Source organism: Chiroxiphia lanceolata, chromosome 5, assembly GCF_009829145.1.
Source record: "Chiroxiphia lanceolata isolate bChiLan1 chromosome 5, bChiLan1.pri, whole genome shotgun sequence".
Lineage (NCBI taxonomy): Eukaryota > Metazoa > Chordata > Aves > Passeriformes > Pipridae > Chiroxiphia > Chiroxiphia lanceolata.
The window spans coordinates 55,840,178-55,861,431 of record NC_045641.1 but is presented as its reverse complement, the minus strand read 5'-3'; the positions used below and the strand labels follow the sequence as shown (position 1 = coordinate 55,861,431).

The 21,254-nt window shown below is 42.4% G+C and overlaps 1 protein-coding gene across 1 annotated transcript; it reads left to right on the top strand.

Annotated features, from left to right (window-relative positions):
* Positions 1-8,201: 8,201 nt before the first annotated feature.
* On the top strand, positions 8,202-18,931 carry HSP90B1 (heat shock protein 90 beta family member 1). Its single transcript, XM_032688919.1, has 18 exons — positions 8,202-8,566; positions 9,000-9,099; positions 9,694-9,835; positions 9,928-10,044; positions 10,400-10,731; positions 11,507-11,618; positions 12,280-12,396; positions 12,977-13,093; positions 13,787-13,924; positions 14,014-14,091; positions 14,180-14,245; positions 14,507-14,776; positions 15,009-15,254; positions 15,532-15,668; positions 16,071-16,149; positions 16,243-16,398; positions 16,941-17,039; positions 17,716-18,931. Exons 1-18 carry the CDS (start codon positions 8,224-8,226, stop codon positions 17,743-17,745), a joined length of 2,679 nt encoding a protein of 892 aa, XP_032544810.1. The 5' UTR covers positions 8,202-8,223; the 3' UTR covers positions 17,746-18,931.
* Positions 18,932-21,254: the final 2,323 nt, after the last annotated feature.

The window sequence follows — 21,254 nt, the reverse complement described above, 5'->3', positions numbered from 1 at the left end:
CTCTTTACACCACGGGTTTGCTGGGCCCATTTCGCTGCAGGTGTCAGTAAGCTCGTCCTCTGTTAACAGAAATGTGCCCTCTTCCACAAGTAGAGTATTTGACCATTTTGGCTTTTCTCTCTTTCTCTGCACTAACACTTCAGACCAGCACAGTATGGGAGCATTAATTTCAAAGATGTCAATAATTTCCTTGGGTTTTAGTTAAAATATGTGCTTTGACAGAGTTGACCCCCTAAATCCAGTCATGCACCACAAGGCAGAAGCTGCTGTGAAACCAAAGGGAACTCATAGCTGATGTCACCACTTGTGCACTCACTGTGGCCAGCTATTTCAAGCTAGATTTCTTCAGCCATGGAGAATAGTACTTACAGATCAGAATAAGGCATAGCTATTTTGAGAAGAGTGATATTCACTGTGACATATTTTTTATTCTTAGTCACAGAAATATGTTGCTGCAGGTGCAGATTTCTAGCGATACTGAAACTTACAGAGGTTTCAGTATTTGAAGAGTCAGGGAGGCTTTTATTATGATGAAAACATGGTTATTTTATTTGTACAAAGGTTCTTTTGGTTATGATTCCTCACCTTAACTAATTTTACCCTTAATGCTAGGTTCCTTAAAATCCATTTTCTTCTATGAATTCCTCTATAGAGCACTAAACTTCAAGGAACACCCTGCAAATTTCAAAAATACTTGATGAGGGGCAGGGGGAAGCCCCACAGATTACTGACTTTTCACTAACAGTGCCAGTTGCAGTGCAGTCATCAGTCTCAGGAGGAATGGTATAAAGACAACTAAAAGCCAAATAATACCTGAAGAACAAACACTTTCTTCCAAACTTAGAGCAGAACAGAAATAAAAGTTGGAAATACTGTAAATATGACATTGATGTCTAATTTAGTGTTTAACATTTTTAGAAATTATTACAAATATAAAATGACAAAAGATACAGATGAAGGGTTTTTCCTAATGTGATTTGGATAGTGCTGTGAATAACAGTTGTAATATTGAAAGAAACATTTATACCAAAAGTGCTTGCTGAAAGAAGAACTTAGACCCCAATCCTTTAGATGTCTAAACACCAGCTCTGACCAGGTGTATAGTGTGTCTAACATCAGTGAATCTTTCATCAGTCTCCTGGGACTTGTATATCAGTACAAGTACTATGTCTCCTGTAAATGTAGTGTCAGAAATGTTAGGTGTTTCAGACCAAGTTTCTACTAGATCCTTTTGACCTTCTGGACATTACTGAACCTTAAATTCACAGACAGTGACAGCTCACCTTTAGTTCCCTCTTCAGACATATGGGTGTCTCTTTGGAGCCCAGCTGTCTCCAAAATCCTTCTCCAGCCTGGAAACAACCCTGTATTGCTCCGTCAGCATCTCAGCTTTCACTCTGAAGCTTTCCAAGCACAGAAACTCTCTTTTCTGGTACTGCAAATGCTTATCGTGTCAAGTAGTGAACAACCTAGCTCACTCCTGACCTTCACAAAACAAATTTCCCTCCATCTTTCACGCCAGAGTGATTTTGGTCCAGAAAGGAAGCCCAGAGCATACTTTCTAGATCAAGTTTCAAAAACAGGTGGAGACTGCTTCCTTCCTTCAAAAACTAGCTGCTATTCACAGCATTTCTATCCAGTGACTCAGTGATTAAAATATTAACCCAAGCTGAGAGAAACTTCAGTTCAATTAATTCTCTACCTTAGGGTATTCACTCTCATATCTCTCACTACTCTGAATGGCGATATGAAAATGGTGAGGAAAGGAAGAAAAGGTTGAAAACATGCAGCAACACATTTCATTACAGTTGTTCCACTTTTTGTGCTGAATAATGAAGGATTGATTTGACAATATTGTAGTGCCCAAGGCTCCCTGTGGATCTGGCTCTGACTGTATTCCACACTCACAGAATCACAGAATCATTTAAGTTGGAAAAGACCTCCAAGATCATCGAGTCCAACCTTTGACATATCACCACCTCATCAACTAGACCATGGCACTACATGTCATGTTCAGTCATTTCTTGAACACTTCCAGGGATGGTGACTCCACTGCCTCCCTGGGCAGTCTGTTTCAAAGCTTAACAACCCTTCCACGAAGAAGTTCTTCCTGATGTCCAACTTGAACTTCCCTTGGCTCAGCTTGAGCATATGTACTCTTGTCCTGTCACTGGTTGCCTGGAAGAAGAGACCAACCCCCACCTGACTACAACCTCCTTTCAGGCAGTTGTAGAGAGTGATGAGGTCTCCCCTGAGCCTCCTTTTCTCCAGGCTAAAGACACCCAGCTGCCTCACCTGCTTGTCATAGGACTTGTGCTCCAGACCCTTCGCCAGCTTCATTGCCCTTCTCTGAACTCACTCCAGCACTTCAATGTCTTTCCTAAATTGAGGGGCCCAGAAGTGGACACAGGATTCAGGCTGCAGCCTCACCAATACCAAGTACAGAGGGACAATCAATTCCCTGGTGCTGCTGGCCCCACTGGCCACACTATTCCTGACGCAAGCTAGGATGCCATTGGCCTTCTTGGCCACCCAGGCACACTGCTTGTTCATGTTCAACCGCTGTTGACCAGCACCCCCAGGACATTTTCCACTGGGCTGCTTTCCAACCACTCTGCCCCAAGCCTGTAGCACTGCATGGGGTTGTTGTGCCCAAAGTGCAGGACCCAGCAACTCACCTCATTGAACCTCATACAATTGGCCTCGGCCCATCGATCCATCCTGTCCAGATCCCGCTGCAGAGCCTTCCTGCCCTCCAGCAGATCAATACTCCCACCCAACTTAGTGTCATCTGCCAACTTACTGAGGGTGCACTCAATCCCCTCTTCCTTTTAATAATGAAAATATTAAACAGAACTGAACCAACACTGAGCCCTGGGAAGCATCATTAGTGACCAGCTGCCAGCTGGATATAACTCCATTCACCAACACTCACTGGGCCCAGACATCAGCCAGTTTTCTACCCAGTAAAGAGTGCTCCTATCCAAGCCATCGACTGCCAGCTTCTCCAGGAGTATGTTATAAGAGACAGTATCAAAGGCTTTACTTAAGTCTAGGTAGACAACATCCACAGCCTTTCCCTCATCCTCTAGGCAGTCACCTGATCATAAAAGGAGATCGGGTTGGTCAAGTAGGACCTGCCTTTCACAAACCCATGGTCCCGTGGTTGTCCTGTATGTGCTGTGTGATCACACTCAACATAATCTGCTCCATAACCTTCCCAGGCACCAAGGTCAGACTGACTGGCCTGTAGTTTCCTGGATAAATTCATTGCATTCAGGTCCTTAGGCATTCCAGTTATTATATGAGCTGAAGAGGTCCATAGATAGTTCCTAAGAATGGCTATCTCAGATCTTGTCTCCAGCAGCAGCTAGCTGTGGATGCCATGGCAAGAACAGAGGACAAGAAGAGAACAAATCAATAAAAGCCTAATTTTTCATAAAACAAGCCACATTACAGTTCCTTTGCAAAGAATAAAAGATTCAAAGAAATGAAGCTGCAGAACGTTTGGTTGCACAGCCATTCACAGTATAGGAATGAAAGAGCTCACTTTTTCATTAGCCTTCTCACCTCTGAAAACTAGAGGACTACTGGATTCCCAGTTTGGTGGAGATTACTAATTCTGAGACTAACTTTGTAGGCAGTGGATACAGGATGTATTTCTCCTAACTGGAAAAAAAAGTTGAAATCAAAGCATGGTATTTTGGTCAAGTTCTTGATAAAAAGAGAGCAGGTAAGAATGCTACACAGCAGGGGCATTTAGTAAAGCTGTCAGTGTTTACAAACAGTGGTATTTTAATCCTGCTTGTATGTAGTTACTGTTAAAATTTCCTAATATTTGGATAATCAGCTTGAAAAGCTAGCTAATGGCAGCATTTTTTTTTTGTTTCATATTCACATTCAGTCCCAAATATTGTAGAGCATCTTGTGTAAGTGTTAAGCCTTCAGTCTGTGCTGTATGTACAATATTTAGTCTCTGATGCAGACATTGCAGAAGAAAGGAATATAAACTCTCAATGTATTGTTTTAAAAGACACAAATGAAGTTCAAATTACAGAGAATACAGATAAGTAGTTCTTCATATTTCCAATGCATTATAATGTAAGAAAGACAGGACTCAATTTGATGGTACAAACTTCAGACTGCATTAATTATTCTTAAATAAAATCACTTATGTGTCTTTTTCAAATACACTATGACAGTAAATGGCTAATTAGCAGTGACACAAATTAAACCACTTTAATTATCCATGAACAAAAATGTAACTTGCATTAGTTACAGATTTCAATTTAACCGTGTATTTAAAGAGGTGATATTCTGACAATGCAAACACAGTGTTTGGTTTTACGGCTTCCTTATGTTTGCCCCTATGTACAAAATCTTTGTCCTGTGTAATTTACATCCCAGGTTCAGCCCACCACCATGGAAACCAGGATATCACCTTCTCTTAGCCATAAAGTCCTCCTCTTTACCATGCTCTAGTCTGGTGCAGCCTGGACTTGATTTAAACTGATTTAACTATGGAGTATTTTGCTGGGCTAGAGAGTTAAATCAGCTCAGGAAAGAGTCTCACATACACCAAAGCAGGACAGTGAAAGGAGGACTGGCTCTCTGTTATGGATGGAGCCTGGGCAGAGTAGCTGGCTAATTTAGCTGTTAAAGTCAAATACCCACAGTCAGGTCTTATGAACTCCTCTCAGTTTATCTCTACAGCTACTTCTGTCAAGGTTATACTTCTTGCTGGTTACAACTTAGAGCTGGAATCACGTGGCATGCTTCAGTGAGCTGAATTCCACACAGACATGTGGATGACCTGATAAAGTTGCTTTCAGAGGACTGGAGAGGGTCTTGCTCTTCTATTCGCATGAAAGGAGACAGTGCTTCTATTCTATTCATCTTATCACCACATGACCCTGAATTTTTAGTTAACAGAACAACAGAGCACTAAAATAGACTATTTCAATCATTATGCACACAATTATCAAAGTATATCTAACTGCTCTGTAGAACTCTGTAATGTAGCTAAGTTGCTGAGGAATTATCACCACTTGACTGTTACACCTTTCTTTTTGTATTAAATCCTGAAAGGTGACACTCAGATTTCTTCTGAATGGCAGCTGTAGTCAGTGCAACTAAGATCTTAAAAAAAAACCCTAAGTTTTTTAAGCAGAAATTAAGCTGAAATGAATAAATTTTCAGTGAAAACTCTACTCAGATTTGCTTACAACATTGACAGTGGTATTTGACAGTATATGTATGGTTTTAAAATAGACTAAAGAGAGTATTTTTAGAAGTTTAATATTCAAAGAAGATATTTTCTTCAATTTACAACCTCCTTGTAAAGAGAACAAACTCTCTTTCTGAGAGCATAAGTACTCAGCTGCCTCATTCTCGCCTATCAGTTTGTCCTGGGTAATCCAACTGGGCATTCTTGAAAGTAAACAGTATAATTTACATAAAGCAATGAATGTCACTAAACTCATTACAGTTCTTACTAGTCTGGCCTCAATTCAACAGACAAACACAGATTTATCAGGTTTCGTATTTCCTTCAAAAGCAACATATAATATACTTTGTATAATCATAGGAGCAAAGCAGCCAATTAAATTCGAATTCCACAAAACTTAATGTAAAATCTCTATTGGTTTAGCACAGTTGATAGCAGAATTGGTTTGCATTCTTACTATTCCAGTTACCAAAGCTCAAAAAGATTGCCACGAAGCATTATATTTTCCTGCTGCCAACAAAATTACTGCAAAACCAGAAATGCCGTAAAAACCTGATAATGCAAGGATTCTACAAGACAGGGGTAATTACTCTGTGAATCCCTATGGCCCTCAAATTCACAGTCATAAAGCAACATATCTCACTCTGGGAATCATACAGGCACAATTAGAAAATCAAATCCTGAACTGCTTGTAGGTGAGTTTTAGAAAAAGGCAAACTTTCTCTGCTTAGACTTCTGAATAATGAATTGTATTTTCAAATAAGTAAAACTACTTTTTGGAAAATAATTCTCCTGGTTCACACAGGTCTCCAGAAAAACCTGACAGATAATTTTTTGCTTTCAACCCCGACACTGACCTCTCATATTTAGTTTTCACAGTCATTCATATACATTTTGGGAGAGTAGCTTTCCTTTGCATTTCTCTGATAATTCATGATCAGCAAAAAAACAACTACTAAAACCACGAATCACAGAGAAGGGCTACATGATTGTTTTTAAACAGGTCAAGACCGAATTTTGGTTTAATGTCCTCGTTTTGGCTGAGTTAATGTTCTTAGCTGATATGGGTTTGGATTTGTGGTAAAAACAAAGTTGATAACTCAGGGGTGTTTTCATAATTTCTGAGCAGGGCTTACACAGAGTCAAGGCCCTTTCTGCCCCTCACCCCACCCCACCATCTGAGGAGGCTGGAGTGGCACAAGAAGTTGGGAGGGCACACGGCCACAACAGCTGACCCCTACTGACCCAAGGAATGTTCCAAACCATATGGCGTTATGCTCATCACATAAAGCTGGGGGAACAAGGAACGGAGGGATGTTGGGAGTGATGGCATTTGTCTTCCCAAGTCACTGTTAACGTGTGCTGGAGGCCTGCTTTCCTGGGGATGGCTGAGCACCTGCCTGCCCATGGGAAGTGGTGAATGAATTCCTTGTTTTGCTTTGCTTTTATGGGTGGCTCTTGCTCTACCTACTAAACTGTCTTTGTTTCAGCTCAGGAGCTTTCTCACTGTTACTCTTCTGATTCTCCCCCTCGCCCTGGGGGGAGGAGTGAGCAAGTGGCTGTGTGGGGCTTCGTTGCCAGCTGGAGTTGAACCCAGACACTTCATTAAGAAGAACCCAAAGACAACCATTCTTTACCACAATACAGAGGCTCCTTTCCAGTTCTATGTACTTTAATTACCAGCAGGACAAAAAGGTACATCACCGAGTTCTGAAGTAAAAAAAAAAAACTATCTGGCCCACTGTACAACTAAAGGTGCTAAACTTCATTTTGCCAAGACTTTTAGCGACTGATAGATTTAGTTCTGTGTTTGTGAAGTTGTAAACCCAGTGAGGATTTTTTTGTACTGAACATCGGAGATCGGTATCTTTCCAACACATTCCTCTCCGAGTACAAAGTCCATTAAATCAGTGATTGTCACTTTGTTGGTGTTTTTTTCCCCAATCCAGTTTTGCACATGTGTAAGCTGAAACGGGTGACTGGCACATGAAAGCCCGGGCAGATTTTTTAAGTATGGTAAGGTGGGTGGGTAGGGGGTCAGAAGTGGTTTCAAGCACCTCATTGACATAAGCTGTTAACACCGACGCGCTGCAGGATTTGCACGCACTGTGGGGTTTTTTTCCACAAGCTGCAATCCCTGAAAGGGACACTGGAAAAGGATGGGAACGTCCCATCTCTTGAGCAGCGGTACCACAAATCCCAGCTGCTCATCACACTGTCCCTCCCTGGCAGGGCCGGCACAGGGGAACTGTCCCCCTGTCCCCTCACACCAGCGGGCCCCTGATGGATAAACAACAGCCCTGAGGGTGGGCTGAGGAGTGCCAACAAGCTCCCTGGAGAATGGTCGCCCTGATGAGCGAATCAGGGAGATCTGCCAAGCACCCAGCTTGCTTTATCCTGCACCAGCACCGAGCGTTCCCACGGACGAGGCCGCAGGGAGGCTCGGCTGAAGCCAGCCAGTCTCTGTCATGGCCGTGTGAGGGCACTGGACACGCGGCAGGGGAGCGGAGATCCAAGACCAAGGGCACAGGGATACCTGTGCCGGGGGACACCGAGCACCGGGGAGCGGGAGGGTCCTGTCATAGCGTTCCCGCAAGGGGGCGCCGCGGGGTTCCAACGGCGCGAACTACAGCTCCCGGCATGCAACGCGGAGCAAAGGCGCATGCGCATACTCAAGGCTGCCGGCGGGACCCGCCAGCGCCGCCCCTCCGCTGTCGGCCCCGCTGGTTACGGCCGTAACCATGACCCATGACCCCAAGCTCCTCTTTCGCACCCGGGGGTGTCGCCGCGACCGGAAGTTCCCGTTGTCATAGCACCCGTCTCCCCGGCGAACGTCCCGCGTGTCCCCGGAAGCTGTTCCCTGTGGACACGGCGCCCGTCGGTCCCGGCAGCCGCGCCCCACGTGGCCCCGCCGCTCGGCGCAGCGGCCCATTCATTGCGGCCCGGACCACGCCCCTCCACGCACGCCATTGGCCCAGCGCCGCCCCGCCCGGCCAATGGGCGCCGGCCACGCTCCGACCGCAGGAAACCGCACATGGAAAGCCGTGATTGGTGGCGGCGACCGCAGGCCCCGCCTTTCCGAGTTCCCCATTGGCTGTGTATTTGGCGTGGTGCGCAGCCATTGGTGGGCGCAGCGCGGCGCCCCCCGCCCGGGGGTTGATAAGGCGAAGGGGGAGGGCCGCGGCCGCTCCAGCGCCATCGGCGGCGGCAGCAGCGCGGGTCAGGCTCGGAGCGGTGCCGGGGGCTCTTCGCTCGTCACCGCGGCCTCTTCGCTTGTCGCCGCGGCCGCCATGAGGTCCGTGTGGGGGCTCGCTTTGGCGTGCGCGCTGCTCCTGGCCGGTGAGTGCCCGCGGGCTTCTAGAAGGTTCTGACGGGTTGGAGGGGGGGCGGATGTCGAGGTCCCGGCCAGCAGGCCCCTTTCCCCCGCTCGCTGGGGTGAGGGGGACGGAGGCCGCTGGGGGAAGGGGGGACCCCGCGCTCTGCCCTGCGGGGACGGGAAGTGGTGGCGAGCCCTTGCCCGGGCCGGGCTGTCCCCAGGGCTGGGGCGGCGGGGGGAGGGGGCCGGGGCGGCTCCTGCGCCGTCACGGGCGGGGGCGGAGGGGAGGGAGCGAGGGGGCGGCCCCTGCCCATCTCCCGTGTCTCCAGCGGGGCTCAACTTTCCGGGGGCAGGGAGTGGTGGAACGACAGAGCTGAGCCGAACGCCGTGGGGAGGGGTAAGCGGGGAAGTTGGACGGTGCGGGAGCTCAGAGCATCGGTTTCCTTGTTTTCCCAGTGTCGGTCAGAGCCGAGGAGGTGGATGTAGATGGGACCGTGGAAGATGACTTGGGCAAAAGCAGAGAAGGGTCTCGAACTGATGATGAAGTTGTGCAGAGGTTGGTACGCAGAGCGCTCGTGCTCAGTATTGCCTGAGGCCTCAGAAATGGGGAGGGACTGCTGTTCGAAAGAGAGATTTGGTCAGCTGGGGAAAAGAAAATACTTCTGGAAAAGACCCTGAAGTGACCCTGAGGACTTGGGCTCAGGAAAGCTCAACTTGGTTTTGTCCAGTATCGATAAGCTGTATAAAAACCAGTATGTTCATGGAGTTTAGTCTTGCATGTCTTAAATGGCACCAGTGTAGCACCTACTAATGAAATAGCTCTGTGCCCATGAACTGCTTCATCTGTGAGGTGCACTGCGTGCTGAGGATTGCAGTGGCTTTAATGTATCTGAATTATTCCCTGGACTTCTTTTTATGAAAAAGTCTCACTTGCAGTCATGGATTTTCACTCCAGTTCTCGGTTAAGGTTGTGCAGTTGAGGATAGCTGCTCTTACACTTAGGTCATTTGATCGTGTAATTTTGGGCTACAACAGTGACAAAGGGTCTTCATGTTGTTTGAACTAGGCTGCTACTGCTGTTGCTTGATGATAAAATTAGTGATGCTGTTTGTGGATGAGACTACTTGACAGGTTTTCGTTGTCCTAACAGAGAGGAAGAAGCTATCCAATTAGATGGCCTAAATGCATCCCAGATCAAAGAAATCAGAGAAAAATCTGAGAAGTTCGCGTTTCAAGCAGAAGTGAACAGAATGATGAAGCTAATTATCAATTCTTTATATAAAAATAAAGAGGTTAGTGCCTTTATCAGTAGATCACATTAGAACATGGAGGAGAGTGTGTGTGTGTCTCTTCTGGAATTCCTGACTGCTGGTTTCTATTTCAGATTTTCCTGAGGGAGCTTATTTCAAATGCTTCGGATGCCTTAGATAAGATACGGTTGATATCATTAACTGATGAAAATGCTCTGGCTGGTAATGAGGAACTTACAGTCAAAATCAAGGTAAGATGTGTTAGATACAAACATCTCTTTCAGAGGAGTGATGGGAGGAATATAAAAAGATGGTCCATCATTAAATCTAAATATTTTGGCTTCATACTGATACAAATACAGACTAGGACCACATCAAGACCCTTGCAATTAGATTTATCAAAGACTACTCTTTTATAAAGAGTAACTGAAGTACTGGAATATTTGGAAGGGAGGATCTTCCTCATTTCTGTAGTTACTGCAAATTCCATTTATTGTAGCCAGGCATATTTGAATGGGTAATACGTTTAGCCATTTTTAGGGGGCAGTGTGTTAGGTGTTAAGATTCAAAGTGAAGTCAAACTGCATTTTTCTTTGTTTTTTTCAGTGTGATAAAGAGAAGAACATGCTTCATGTTACAGATACGGGTATTGGCATGACAAAGGAGGAATTAGTTAAAAACCTGGGTACCATTGCAAAGTCTGGTACAAGTGAATTCTTAAACAAGATGACTGAAATGCAGGATGATAGCCAGTCAACATCTGAGTTAATTGGCCAGTTTGGTGTTGGCTTTTATTCTGCTTTCTTAGTAGCAGACAGAGTTATTGTCACATCAAAACACAACAATGACACTCAACATATTTGGGAGTCAGATTCAAATGAATTCTCTGTGATTGATGACCCCAGAGGGAACACTTTGGGACGTGGCACAACCATAACGTAAGTACTGAGTTTCTTTGGATTTAAAATAAGTTGTGTGGATACAGTTTTCTTATTAAAATATGCGAGTGACTTCAGCATTGTGACTCATAGTATTTGATTCTTGTAATACAGCTTTATTGAGTTTAATAGAAACATACAGATTGTAAACTGCATCCCACATAAGAAAACCATGAGCATCCTAAGAACTGTCAGCAAGTAATTCTGGACAGTTCAGCTGCATGCAGGCTCATTCAGTTCCTCAACACAACTGTGGCCTGGCATAACCTACACAGTGGCTGTAGAGCTTTGTCTTGGAAACTGGCTGCTATTTATACACCAGCGAGACTGGCCTGATGCAAATTTCAAACTAGGGGTAGATTGACAGTCCTATTTTCATTGCTTTCATGAGCAGATAAATTTACTTGGTCTGGGTTTAGAGGCTGTTTTCCTGGAGAAGGCACTTAGCGTGAAAAAGTTGATCTTGGTGCTCTCGTTTCAAGCAAAGCCCATGAAAGCGCATCAAGATCCTGATGAGTACCAATGTGATTTAAGGTTTTCCTATAGATTTTTGGGTACTGTGTTCTACCTCAAGTGATTAAAACAATAGCCCTTTGTCATTGGAGTAGTTCAGAAGGGATTATATTTAAGGGATTCTTTGAGCTGAACTTATTAAAGCTGACTTGCATAAATCTAAATTGCTTTAGCTGCAACAGGAAAACACATCTTCTTCTATAAAACTATGTCAAAATACTTGTCTGGTACTTAAACTGAAGGATTTTTTTATTTTCTTTAGCCTTGTCTTGAAGGAGGAAGCATCTGATTATCTTGAGCTGGATACTGTGAAAAATCTTGTAAAGAAATACTCACAGTTCATAAACTTCCCCATCTACGTGTGGAGCAGCAAGGTAAGGGAGCATTTAACTGAGCCTTGCACAGTATGAGCTTTGGTTGTGAGAGCTGTCTGGCCAGATCTTTCAGGAGGGGTGAGGACATGTCAGAGAGCTGCTACTTGTCTAATTCCCAAAATTCTTCTGTTCCTGACTCTTCTGGCTAGTATTTTACTACTTAGTTTCTCTCCAAAAATTGATCTGTTGCTAAAATCATAGACTTTAAAGGAACTTGGTTTTATTGTGACTCAAAGAACTTTATCAAAGGAAAAAGACTGCTGATTACTAAGAAGGATTGTTCTTCCACTGGCTTTGTTTGGTAGATGGAAGCTTTAAGTTTTCAAATGGGGTCATGGTAGGTATCTTTCTAAAAATAGGGCATTGTCTTAAATATTAGGTCTGTTCTGATGTTTTCTTGCTGTAGCACCAATTTAAAATCCACCAAGTTTCTGATTAGCATTATGAAAAACTTAAATTTGAGGATGGTCATCTCCCAGTTTATTGAAGGAAGGCATGTATTCATGAAAATTTAACAGAACAGTATAGAGAAAAGTTTGCAATAGACAAATAGCACAAATCAAACTAGTGCTGTGAGAGATTAAGCTGTTTGAGAGAATACTAGAACATACCTGGTAGGAAGTCAAGGTGTTCAAATCCCCACTTTCAGTTGTCTCTTTAGACAGAGACTGTTGAAGAACCCATTGAAGAGGAGGAAGCAAAGGAGAAAGAAGAAACAGATGATGATGAAGCTGCAGTTGAAGAAGAGGAGGAAGAAAAGAAACCAAAAACTAAGAAGGTAAGCTTTGTTAAACTTGGGGTTCTGGAACTCAGATGGTTCACTGGTTTTGCAGAGGTGCGTTTCAGTAGTGTGTGCTTTCAAGGACCAATCCCTTTTAAGTGGAGATGTCTTGGCAGGATAGTAGATTGTAAATTAAACAGACTTGGTTGAGGTCAGGCAGATGACTGACAAGAGCCTTGTGGGACAGTGGTCACAGAGCTAATTATAAGAATTGGAGTGAACTGCTTGAAATGGTAGCAGGCTTCAGTAAGCTGACACTGACTAGTTTAAGTATACTCTGCTGGGAAGCTTTTTCCAGAGTGGCAGTAGAACAGAAATACTGGTACTCAGTGAACGTGTTAAATGTACATAGAACAACACAATACAATGTAGACTAAACATTTGTTCCCACGTGTTGCACTAATGCATATACTTGAATGAGAATGTCCAGGCCATTGCACAATTTTGTAAATTAGCATATTTTTACATGTATTTTTACATGCTATTTTACATGTTGGCTTCAGTGGAGTGTCTTTAATTGACCTAACCTGAAGTAAAGGATGAGTCTCTTTATACTGTGTGGTGTTTACTTACCTAGGTTGAAAAGACTGTCTGGGATTGGGAGCTAATGAATGACATAAAACCAATCTGGCAGAGACCATCTAAAGAAGTTGAAGAAGATGAATACAAAGCTTTTTACAAAACCTTTTCCAAGGTAAGCTCTGAGCCTCAAGATGATTCCACAGCAAAAGGTTTGCTCTAGTATCTCTTGCTTTGTAAATAAAACTGAATGTTTATAGGATGGGTTGTTTCTGAAGAATTAATTAGTTACTGTCAGTAGATGGAATTGCAGAGCCTGGAAGGTATAACATTTTAGTCTGGAGTTAATCTTTTTTCCAGAGAAAACATATTGACACCCAAGTGTTGAGTGGCCTAGATTTGGGAAGTAATATGGTCCATCTTATGTGAAGCTTATTGGTGTGTCTAAATGTTAACAGGAAAACTTACATTTAGTCTGAATGGTGGTGCTTGTTGCACATGGAGGAAGAAAAAGGGAGGTACAGCTTTCTAGAAATGTCTTTGTGTCAGTGCAGTGTAATGTGTGAACTTGGGAGTCTCTTAACTGTACTGTGATTATATTATATTGGTTATTGTGCTATTGGCTATCTTTTTGTGATTGGCTTGTTGAAAAATAACAAAACGTAGTAGGTCCTTAGGAAGGTTATTTTCGTGAGTAACTAGGCTCTTGTAACTTAAACTTTTGTCTCCATGATAAATTCTAACAAAGCATGGTTAGGTAGATTAGGTGCAAAATAATGGCATTTATTTGGCAAACTCAGGTTATTACTGGAAATATATTAACTCTGGTATTTTCCCCATGTCATTTAAAAGCATTTTCTCTCCACAGGAACATGATGACCCGATGGCATACATCCACTTCACTGCTGAAGGGGAAGTAACTTTCAAATCCATCTTGTTTGTACCTAATTCTGCTCCACGTGGACTGTTTGATGAATATGGATCCAAAAAAAGTGATTTCATTAAGGTAGGACAAGCAAGTGTGTGGACATGGTTTCATGTAAAAAATAAATCACTAAATAAGTAACCTGGCTGCTGTCTTCTCTTTTAATTCAGCTGTACGTTCGAAGAGTCTTCATCACTGATGACTTCCATGACATGATGCCCAAATATCTTAACTTCGTTAAGGGTGTTGTAAGTATTAAATGTCCTACTATTATTTGATTATCTTTTTAATCTTTAAATACTGTCAGGTGTACTTAAAATTTGCTTCCTCAATTAGGTGGATTCTGATGATCTTCCTTTGAATGTATCCCGTGAAACACTTCAGCAGCATAAATTGTTAAAGGTAAGCTAATTGATCTTAATTTCTTTCGTTGTAAGCACGTGATTGTAGCAAGCCTTAGGAGAATAACAGTTTGTTTCATTTTGTTACATAAGGAGTGTGAAATTAAACTACAGGAAATTCACACATTGCTGTTCTCAAAATACCTGTGTCTGCTTTAGATCAGAGACACTAAGTGTTTGGAATCCATTCTTTTTAGTGGGGTTGAATTGAGGGCTCTTCCAAATGCTTATTGTTTTAACTCAATAATGCTGCTTTTTTTAGGTGATCAGAAAGAAACTTGTTCGCAAAACTCTTGATATGATCAAGAAAATTGCAGAGGAAAAATACAATGACACATTCTGGAAGGAGTTTGGTACTAATGTAAAGCTTGGTGTTATTGAGGATCACTCCAATCGTACACGACTGGCTAAACTTCTTCGCTTCCAGTCCTCTCATCATGAGAGTAACCTCACAAGCCTTGATCAGTATGTGGAAAGAATGAAAGAGAAACAAGATAAAATCTACTTCATGGCAGGGGCCAGCAGAAAGGAGGTATGTGAGAGTGAAAGAAAGAAGAAAGGGGTAAAAAATGTTACAGCTTCTAGTTTTAGTACTATGAACATTGTGAATTATGTGTTTGCTGTAAATGTGGAGCCTCCATGCTTATGCTGCTACTGCAGTTCAGTTTTTCTTGTACCAACGTTTGTCAGATAGTTGTACAGGTTTCAGTAGCTGCTGATACAAATGCAATTAAACTGGCATCTTATGTGTTTTGTCCTCTTAGGCTGAGTCCTCACCATTTGTTGAACGTTTGCTGAAAAAGGGCTATGAAGTGATCTATCTGACTGAACCTGTAGATGAGTACTGTATTCAGGCTTTGCCAGAGTTTGATGGCAAGAGGTTTCAGAATGTAGCAAAAGAAGGAGTTAAGTTTGAAGAAAGTGAAAAGTCTAAGGAGAGTCGGGAAGCCTTGGAAAAGGAATTCGAACCACTTCTAAACTGGATGAAAGACAAAGCTCTAAAAGACAAGGTAAAATATTCTGTTACATGTAGTGATTATTTTTAAATGCTATTGTACTTGCTACAATGCACCTTGCAGATTATTTGAGCATGGGCTTGACAGTAGCTTCTCTTTCTCTATGGATAAACATGCTTAGTACCTTTATTTCAGAAAGATACTGAGTTAGAATGTGATCTTAGATGTTTTTCACAAAATATTGAAGTGACAGAAATTTCAGAGTTATCTACTGTATTCACTGTATAAGCTATTATCTCTGTGAAAATTAAGGCACTTATTTTCCCTACAGATTGAAAAAGCTGTGCTGTCTCAGCGTTTAACCCAGTCTCCATGTGCTCTTGTGGCTAGTCAGTATGGATGGTCTGGTAACATGGAAAGAATCATGAAGGCTCAAGCTTACCAAACTGGGAAGGATATATCCACAAAGTAAGCTTTCAGTTACATAGCAGCAGACATGAAATGCAGTTGATGGCCTCCCTTGCTTGCTGTGCCCATACCAAGCTTCCATCTGGTTCAGATGATCCTTGGTGTTTTTAAGGTCACTTATAACCAAGTTAATCTCCATCATAGCCTTACATTGTTAATTCAAAGCTCAATATGTAAAACTGCCTGGTGAGCAAGATTCATCAGTGACATTTGCTATCTGTCATTTGTTGACAAGAGAAGATGAACTTAGTAGCTTGAATGTTTTTAGAATTAAGCTATAGTATTGAAGTGGGACGGGGGGAATATACTTGTTGCTGTGACTGTCACCAGTGTTCATGGGTATAAAGATGTAGTTGGGTCCTGTACTTTAAAACTTAGTGATGTGACTTCTCTTTTTCTCAGTTACTATGCTAGCCAAAAGAAGACATTTGAAATTAACCCCAGGCATCCACTGATCAAGGACATGCTCAGACGAGTCAAGGTAAATAAATAACAGTAGTGAAACATTGACTGCTTGGTTGCACACAGCCTAATTAACAGGTCTGTTTTGGTTTTTCATATTCTTCCACATTAGGAAAATGAAGATGACAAAACTGTTTCAGATCTTGCAGTGGTATTGTTTGAAACTGCAACTTTGAGATCAGGGTATATGTTGCCAGACACTAAGGAATATGGAGACCGAATAGAAAGAATGCTTCGTTTGAGTTTAAATATTGACCTGGATGCAAAGGTTAGTTTGTCTTCAACTTGGGGCTGATAATGGACTTTACTATTGCTACATCTAAAAAGTGCAGCTACTTGATTCACATACATTCAATTGAATGTATCCAGCTTCCTGCCACATACGTGGACCACTGGAAGCCCAGCCATGAATCTGGACTTCCTACTCATGTTTTCCCTTCCCCACCTCTTCTTTCTAGTTGCTTGAGATTCTACTACCTCATTACGCTTCTCAGGTGTTGTCCTGTCCCTAGCTAAGTGGTGGTTCTACAGGAGTAAATTAGGGATCAAAGGCACGTGTGCCTATCTCTTTAATGGAGAAATTTCTAAGTGGATATAAGTAATAAGGGTTCTCATAATGCTGTGCAAGAACTTATCCTGGGTATTTTGCTGGAGAAGGCATGACAGTGGGTCAGTGCCAAACAGAACTTGCTTTCTCCTTCAGGTAGCTTGGGACAAACGTTAGGATATTTCCATAGCCTGTATTTAGCTAGTCCACAACTAGCAAACATCCTAAACAAGTAAAGCAAATTGCTTGTGACTGTCATACAGGTGGAAGAGGAACCTGAAGAGCCTGAAGATGCAGCTGAGGACGCAGAGCAAGATGAAGAGGAAGTGGATGCCGATGCTGAAGACAGTGAAACACAGAAGGTAGGGTTTCGACACTTTCTTGCCAATATTTATGTGCAGTTTTGTCTGTGGTGCTTCCTGGAAATAAATTTGTTCACTTTGTTCATGACACTAGATTTTAGTGTGAGGTTTTCCAGGCTTTTCTTGGAGGGGGGGGAAAAAGGCAGCACAAATTCCATATCAAACCTTATTGTAAGAAGATGACACTTGGATAAGGTGGAGCTAAATTAAGCTTAAGAGATAAAAGCTTTGGATTATCAGTGGTATTTCCACAGCTTGCAGACAAAAACAAAGATCAGCAAGAATGTAGTTTCAAGTGCTTTTACGATACAGACTTGTAGCAAGACTACAGACAACAGCATTGCTTCTAAACAGTTCAACTATCGTGTGAAGTCAGCCTTCACTTGGTTAATGGCTGCAGTTTTAATGATGTCTTGATGGATATGCTAAACCCTTCCCATACCTTAGTTTCTTGGGAAAAGAGCTGCAAGATGACCTCTTGTGAGTAGGGCAAATCTATAGCTTACAGAGATGCAATTTCCTACAGAAGAATGCTTATTGTGCTCTAGCTACTTAATTTTGATGCAGTATAACCTGTGATTACAGTAATACAAAGTTTCTGTTCTCTGGAACAGCTCTTGTAACCTTTTTTCCCCTTTAAAAAACTGATATCCTGATTCTTTCTTTGTCTTGACAGGAATCCACAGATGTGAAAGATGAACTGTAAACTACACTCAACTACTGTCCTGCATTGGGGGGTTAAGAGGGAATGTGAATTAGATTGTTTTGGTTTTTTCCACTGTAAAATGTTGAGGGATGGTATGGGGTTTAAGGGTAAAGGAGGGATTTTTTTAAGTTCACTTTTCTAAAAACATTCCTCATGAATGTAAATTTGTATTATTTAACTGACTTGGTGTAAAATCTTGTCATGTACAAAATAAAATGTTCCCAAACACCACTAACTTTAAATTTATACATGGAAAGCTCACCTTTTGGGCTGGCACAAAGAAATAAAGGGATGGTCCTTTGCACAACTGGGCAGTTGGCAATCCTCGTGCCTTTCCATGCTGGCACAGCCACACCAACTAGTGTAGCATATGGCTGTGGTTGGGTTTTGTGCTTACAAGCCTGCTGTGCTGCTTTGCTGAAAGACACCTGGTATCTGAGAGCTGTGTTGAACTTGCTAGTTGAAGAAAATATTCAAGAAGTTATGTATGTACTGCCATCTTAAAGTTGAGACGCGGCATTTAAAAATGGCATTAGAACTTGGGCTGGGCAATTGTAGCTTTACAGCTGAGATGGGGGGAATTCCTTTCACTAAGTATGTGGACAACCCTCATCAGAGGTGGCTTTTACTGCCTGTGAGCTGCTACCATCCTCTGTGGTACTTGGAAACCCTGCCTTTGACTTGTGTGGCTACAGCAGTTGTTTGCTACAGGCTTTTTTTAAAGGTGTGGAAGTTCTTTTCTCATGGTTACACCTTAATGCTGTTATTCCTAAACTTTATCACTATTGTTCTGTGTCTCTTTAGTATGGCAAAGCACTGTAGATACTTAATATAACTCAAGCTAAACCTATTGACATCAAATTTTAATGCAGACAGGTTAAACTGGAGGCACCACTTCTATTCATTACATTAGTTTTATGTACTGGTTGGATGAAGCACTGCATTTTCTGTTGTGCCTCTACTTTAAAACATCTTCACAGGGTTGGTAGAAAGTGTTTGCACTGAAGGGTTTCTTTTTTCTTGTTTTTTTTGCCTTCCTCCGTGGAAGAACTACATAAGTGTGGTACTTCTACATAGTGATTCTCCTTAAGAGCCCCTCACTTCTGTTTTCTTAACAGAACTATGAAGTTATAAGGTTCTGGAATCTGAAGTAAAATAAACTTTCTAATTAGGTTAGAGCACTAAACACTGACCTGAAGAACTTGCTTTCCATTTATTTTTACTAGGCTTCTATATTGCCTGATTACCATTTCCATGCAATAAATATGCCATGTATCACTATGGTTATGGTGTTAGGGTTTGTAGAGAGATGGTTTTATTGAAGTATGCTGTTTGAGGCCTAAGGAATGAAACCTTAGTTTGGGGTGGTTTTGAGAGAGTTTGGAGTTCTGGTTTCTGCTCAGTGTAGTAGTATCCTAGAGAAGAGCCTTCTGTTACTGGCACATGCTGAGGGGTCTGACACCAGCAAGTCCTTCAGCACCTGGCTGTGTCAGTTGTAATAGCAGCCTTTGGCAGTAAGTTAGTGACTGGGCAGGTGCACCATTTCTCGAGGCTTGTTATTCTTACTGTAGCAGTGTGCTTTTTTTTTTTTTTAATTTTTTTTTCTTTCTTGGTGCTGTGTAGCACCTCGACTGCTGCTGAGGCTTTAATACTTCCAAAGGTATCACTTATTTTCAGTGATACCTTTCTGAGTATATCTTACTACCCCCACCTTTATATCTCTATTTGACCCCAAGCAGCAACTGCAACTCACTCCTGTATGGTTGGGAGTGCTTTTGCAGCCAACAAACCAAAGTGGAATATTGGAAGTGTAGGGTTGCTTGCTACAGTATTATTAGTCTGTTAATTACTTGTGGACTTAGGCAACCTTTGCTCTGTTGTATAGCTAAAGTTCTCATTGCCTTGATGGGTTTGAGGATGACAATTCAGTTTCAGAAATAATAAAGAGCACACATGAGAGTCATGCTTTGTGCTTCTTCATCTACTTCAGCTGAGAGTATCATGTGCAACATAGCTGTGGTTCAGCTGCTTTCTCTAGACCCTGGAGTGACAAGTGTTTGCTATTAATAAGCACAAAATGCACTTGTAAGCCTACTTATTTGTCAGCTCTGAGGCAAAATAGTGTCAATGCTGGAAGAAGGGTCTCCCATCAGGCTCTTTCTTTTGGTGCTGCAGTTATGCTGACTCTGGGGGTGTCATTTCTGTTAAAACCCTTTGTGTTGTCAGCTTTGCTGTTCCTAGATGGGCACTAATGAGGACAATTCCCTCAGTGCTAGAAAAGGCTGAGCTCCATGTTGCTCAGTTTCCAGCAGCAACGGGATACACCTAGAAATCCAAGCCTAATTACTAGAAACTTCCCTCTGCAGCCTTTAGATCTTAAAAACCTTTAGAAAAGAGGGAGAAATGCATTTTTCATGTCAGAAATCAACAATGTAACAGAGGTGCTACTCTGACAAAGTGTGAGTAACAGCATAAGGGGTTGGTGAATCCTGGCTCTGTAAAGGGGTCACTGAAAAACTGCTGTTCCTGCCCCAGTTAAAACAGGAACAAAATACTGCTGAACTGCCCCATCTTGTCTCTTCAACAAACTTTCTCTTATGCTGAGGTGGAAGGTTGGTAATTTCAGCTTTGTTAGGTGCAGTAAGGGGAAAAGTATTTTCACCAGAACTCGACTTACTAAGATGGTCTCACTGATTGATTTCATTTGGATTTAACGTGTTTTACTGCAGCCTTTCTATCAATGCCTGCTGTCATTGATAAAGGAGCCTGAGAGAGAGCCTGTGACGTATTCGTGCTCAGTGCAGGCTGCATCCTGAACAGCACATAAGAGCAGGAGAGGATCTCATCCCACCAACAGCTGTAAAACTGTGGGATAGCAGAGGCACATACACATGCAGAAGAATTACAAAGCTCTCTTCCTACGAAAACTGCTCCAACTTATGCAGACATAAATAAAAGCTTCACAGCTGGAACAGATGTAAAAGTAGCACTCTCACTGATCATTTCTGGATCCCTCTGCTATTACAAGACATCCAAGTACTCTGTCAGGAGCAATTAGGGAGCTTTTTTGTTTCCTTAATGTGTAATCTATCAGACTGTGGTTTTTACCCCCCTGAGTTAAACCCAAGTGAGAACTGAGGATGAAGCCTGTGCCTTATCTTGGTATCTTTCTCAAGGGAAAACAATCCCCAACCTTCACAAGCTCTATTGTGTACCACTCAGAAGTGGGTCGTTTTGCCACCTCTACAGGATCTTGACTCTGTACCTTCCAGTTCCTGCTGCAAGTTTTGTGGTGATCCTATTTCAGGACTGAAAGGTAAACCCTACACCTGTTGTTTCAGAGCTTTGTATATTTACAGCTATCAAAGGCAGCCATAAACAGATGAAGATCCCCAAATGGAGCACAAATGTATGTCATTTCAGTGTAATCTGAATTGCCCCATTTTAACTAAAATGACCAAGCTGTAAGATCCCAGCCTTACAGTGGACCATAGTAGGTTTCCTACATC

Excerpts from the sequence above, each read along its gene's own strand:
- HSP90B1 (XM_032688919.1), top strand. The coding sequence starts at position 8,224 with ATGGGCGCCGGCCACGCTCCGACCGCAGGAAACCGCACATGGAAAGCC. Across the intron at positions 13,925-14,013 it reads AAAAAAGTGATTTCATTAAG|CTGTACGTTCGAAGAGTCTT; the intron begins GTAGGACAAGCA and ends CTTTTAATTCAG. Across the intron at positions 16,399-16,940 it reads ATATTGACCTGGATGCAAAG|GTGGAAGAGGAACCTGAAGA; the intron begins GTTAGTTTGTCT and ends ACTGTCATACAG.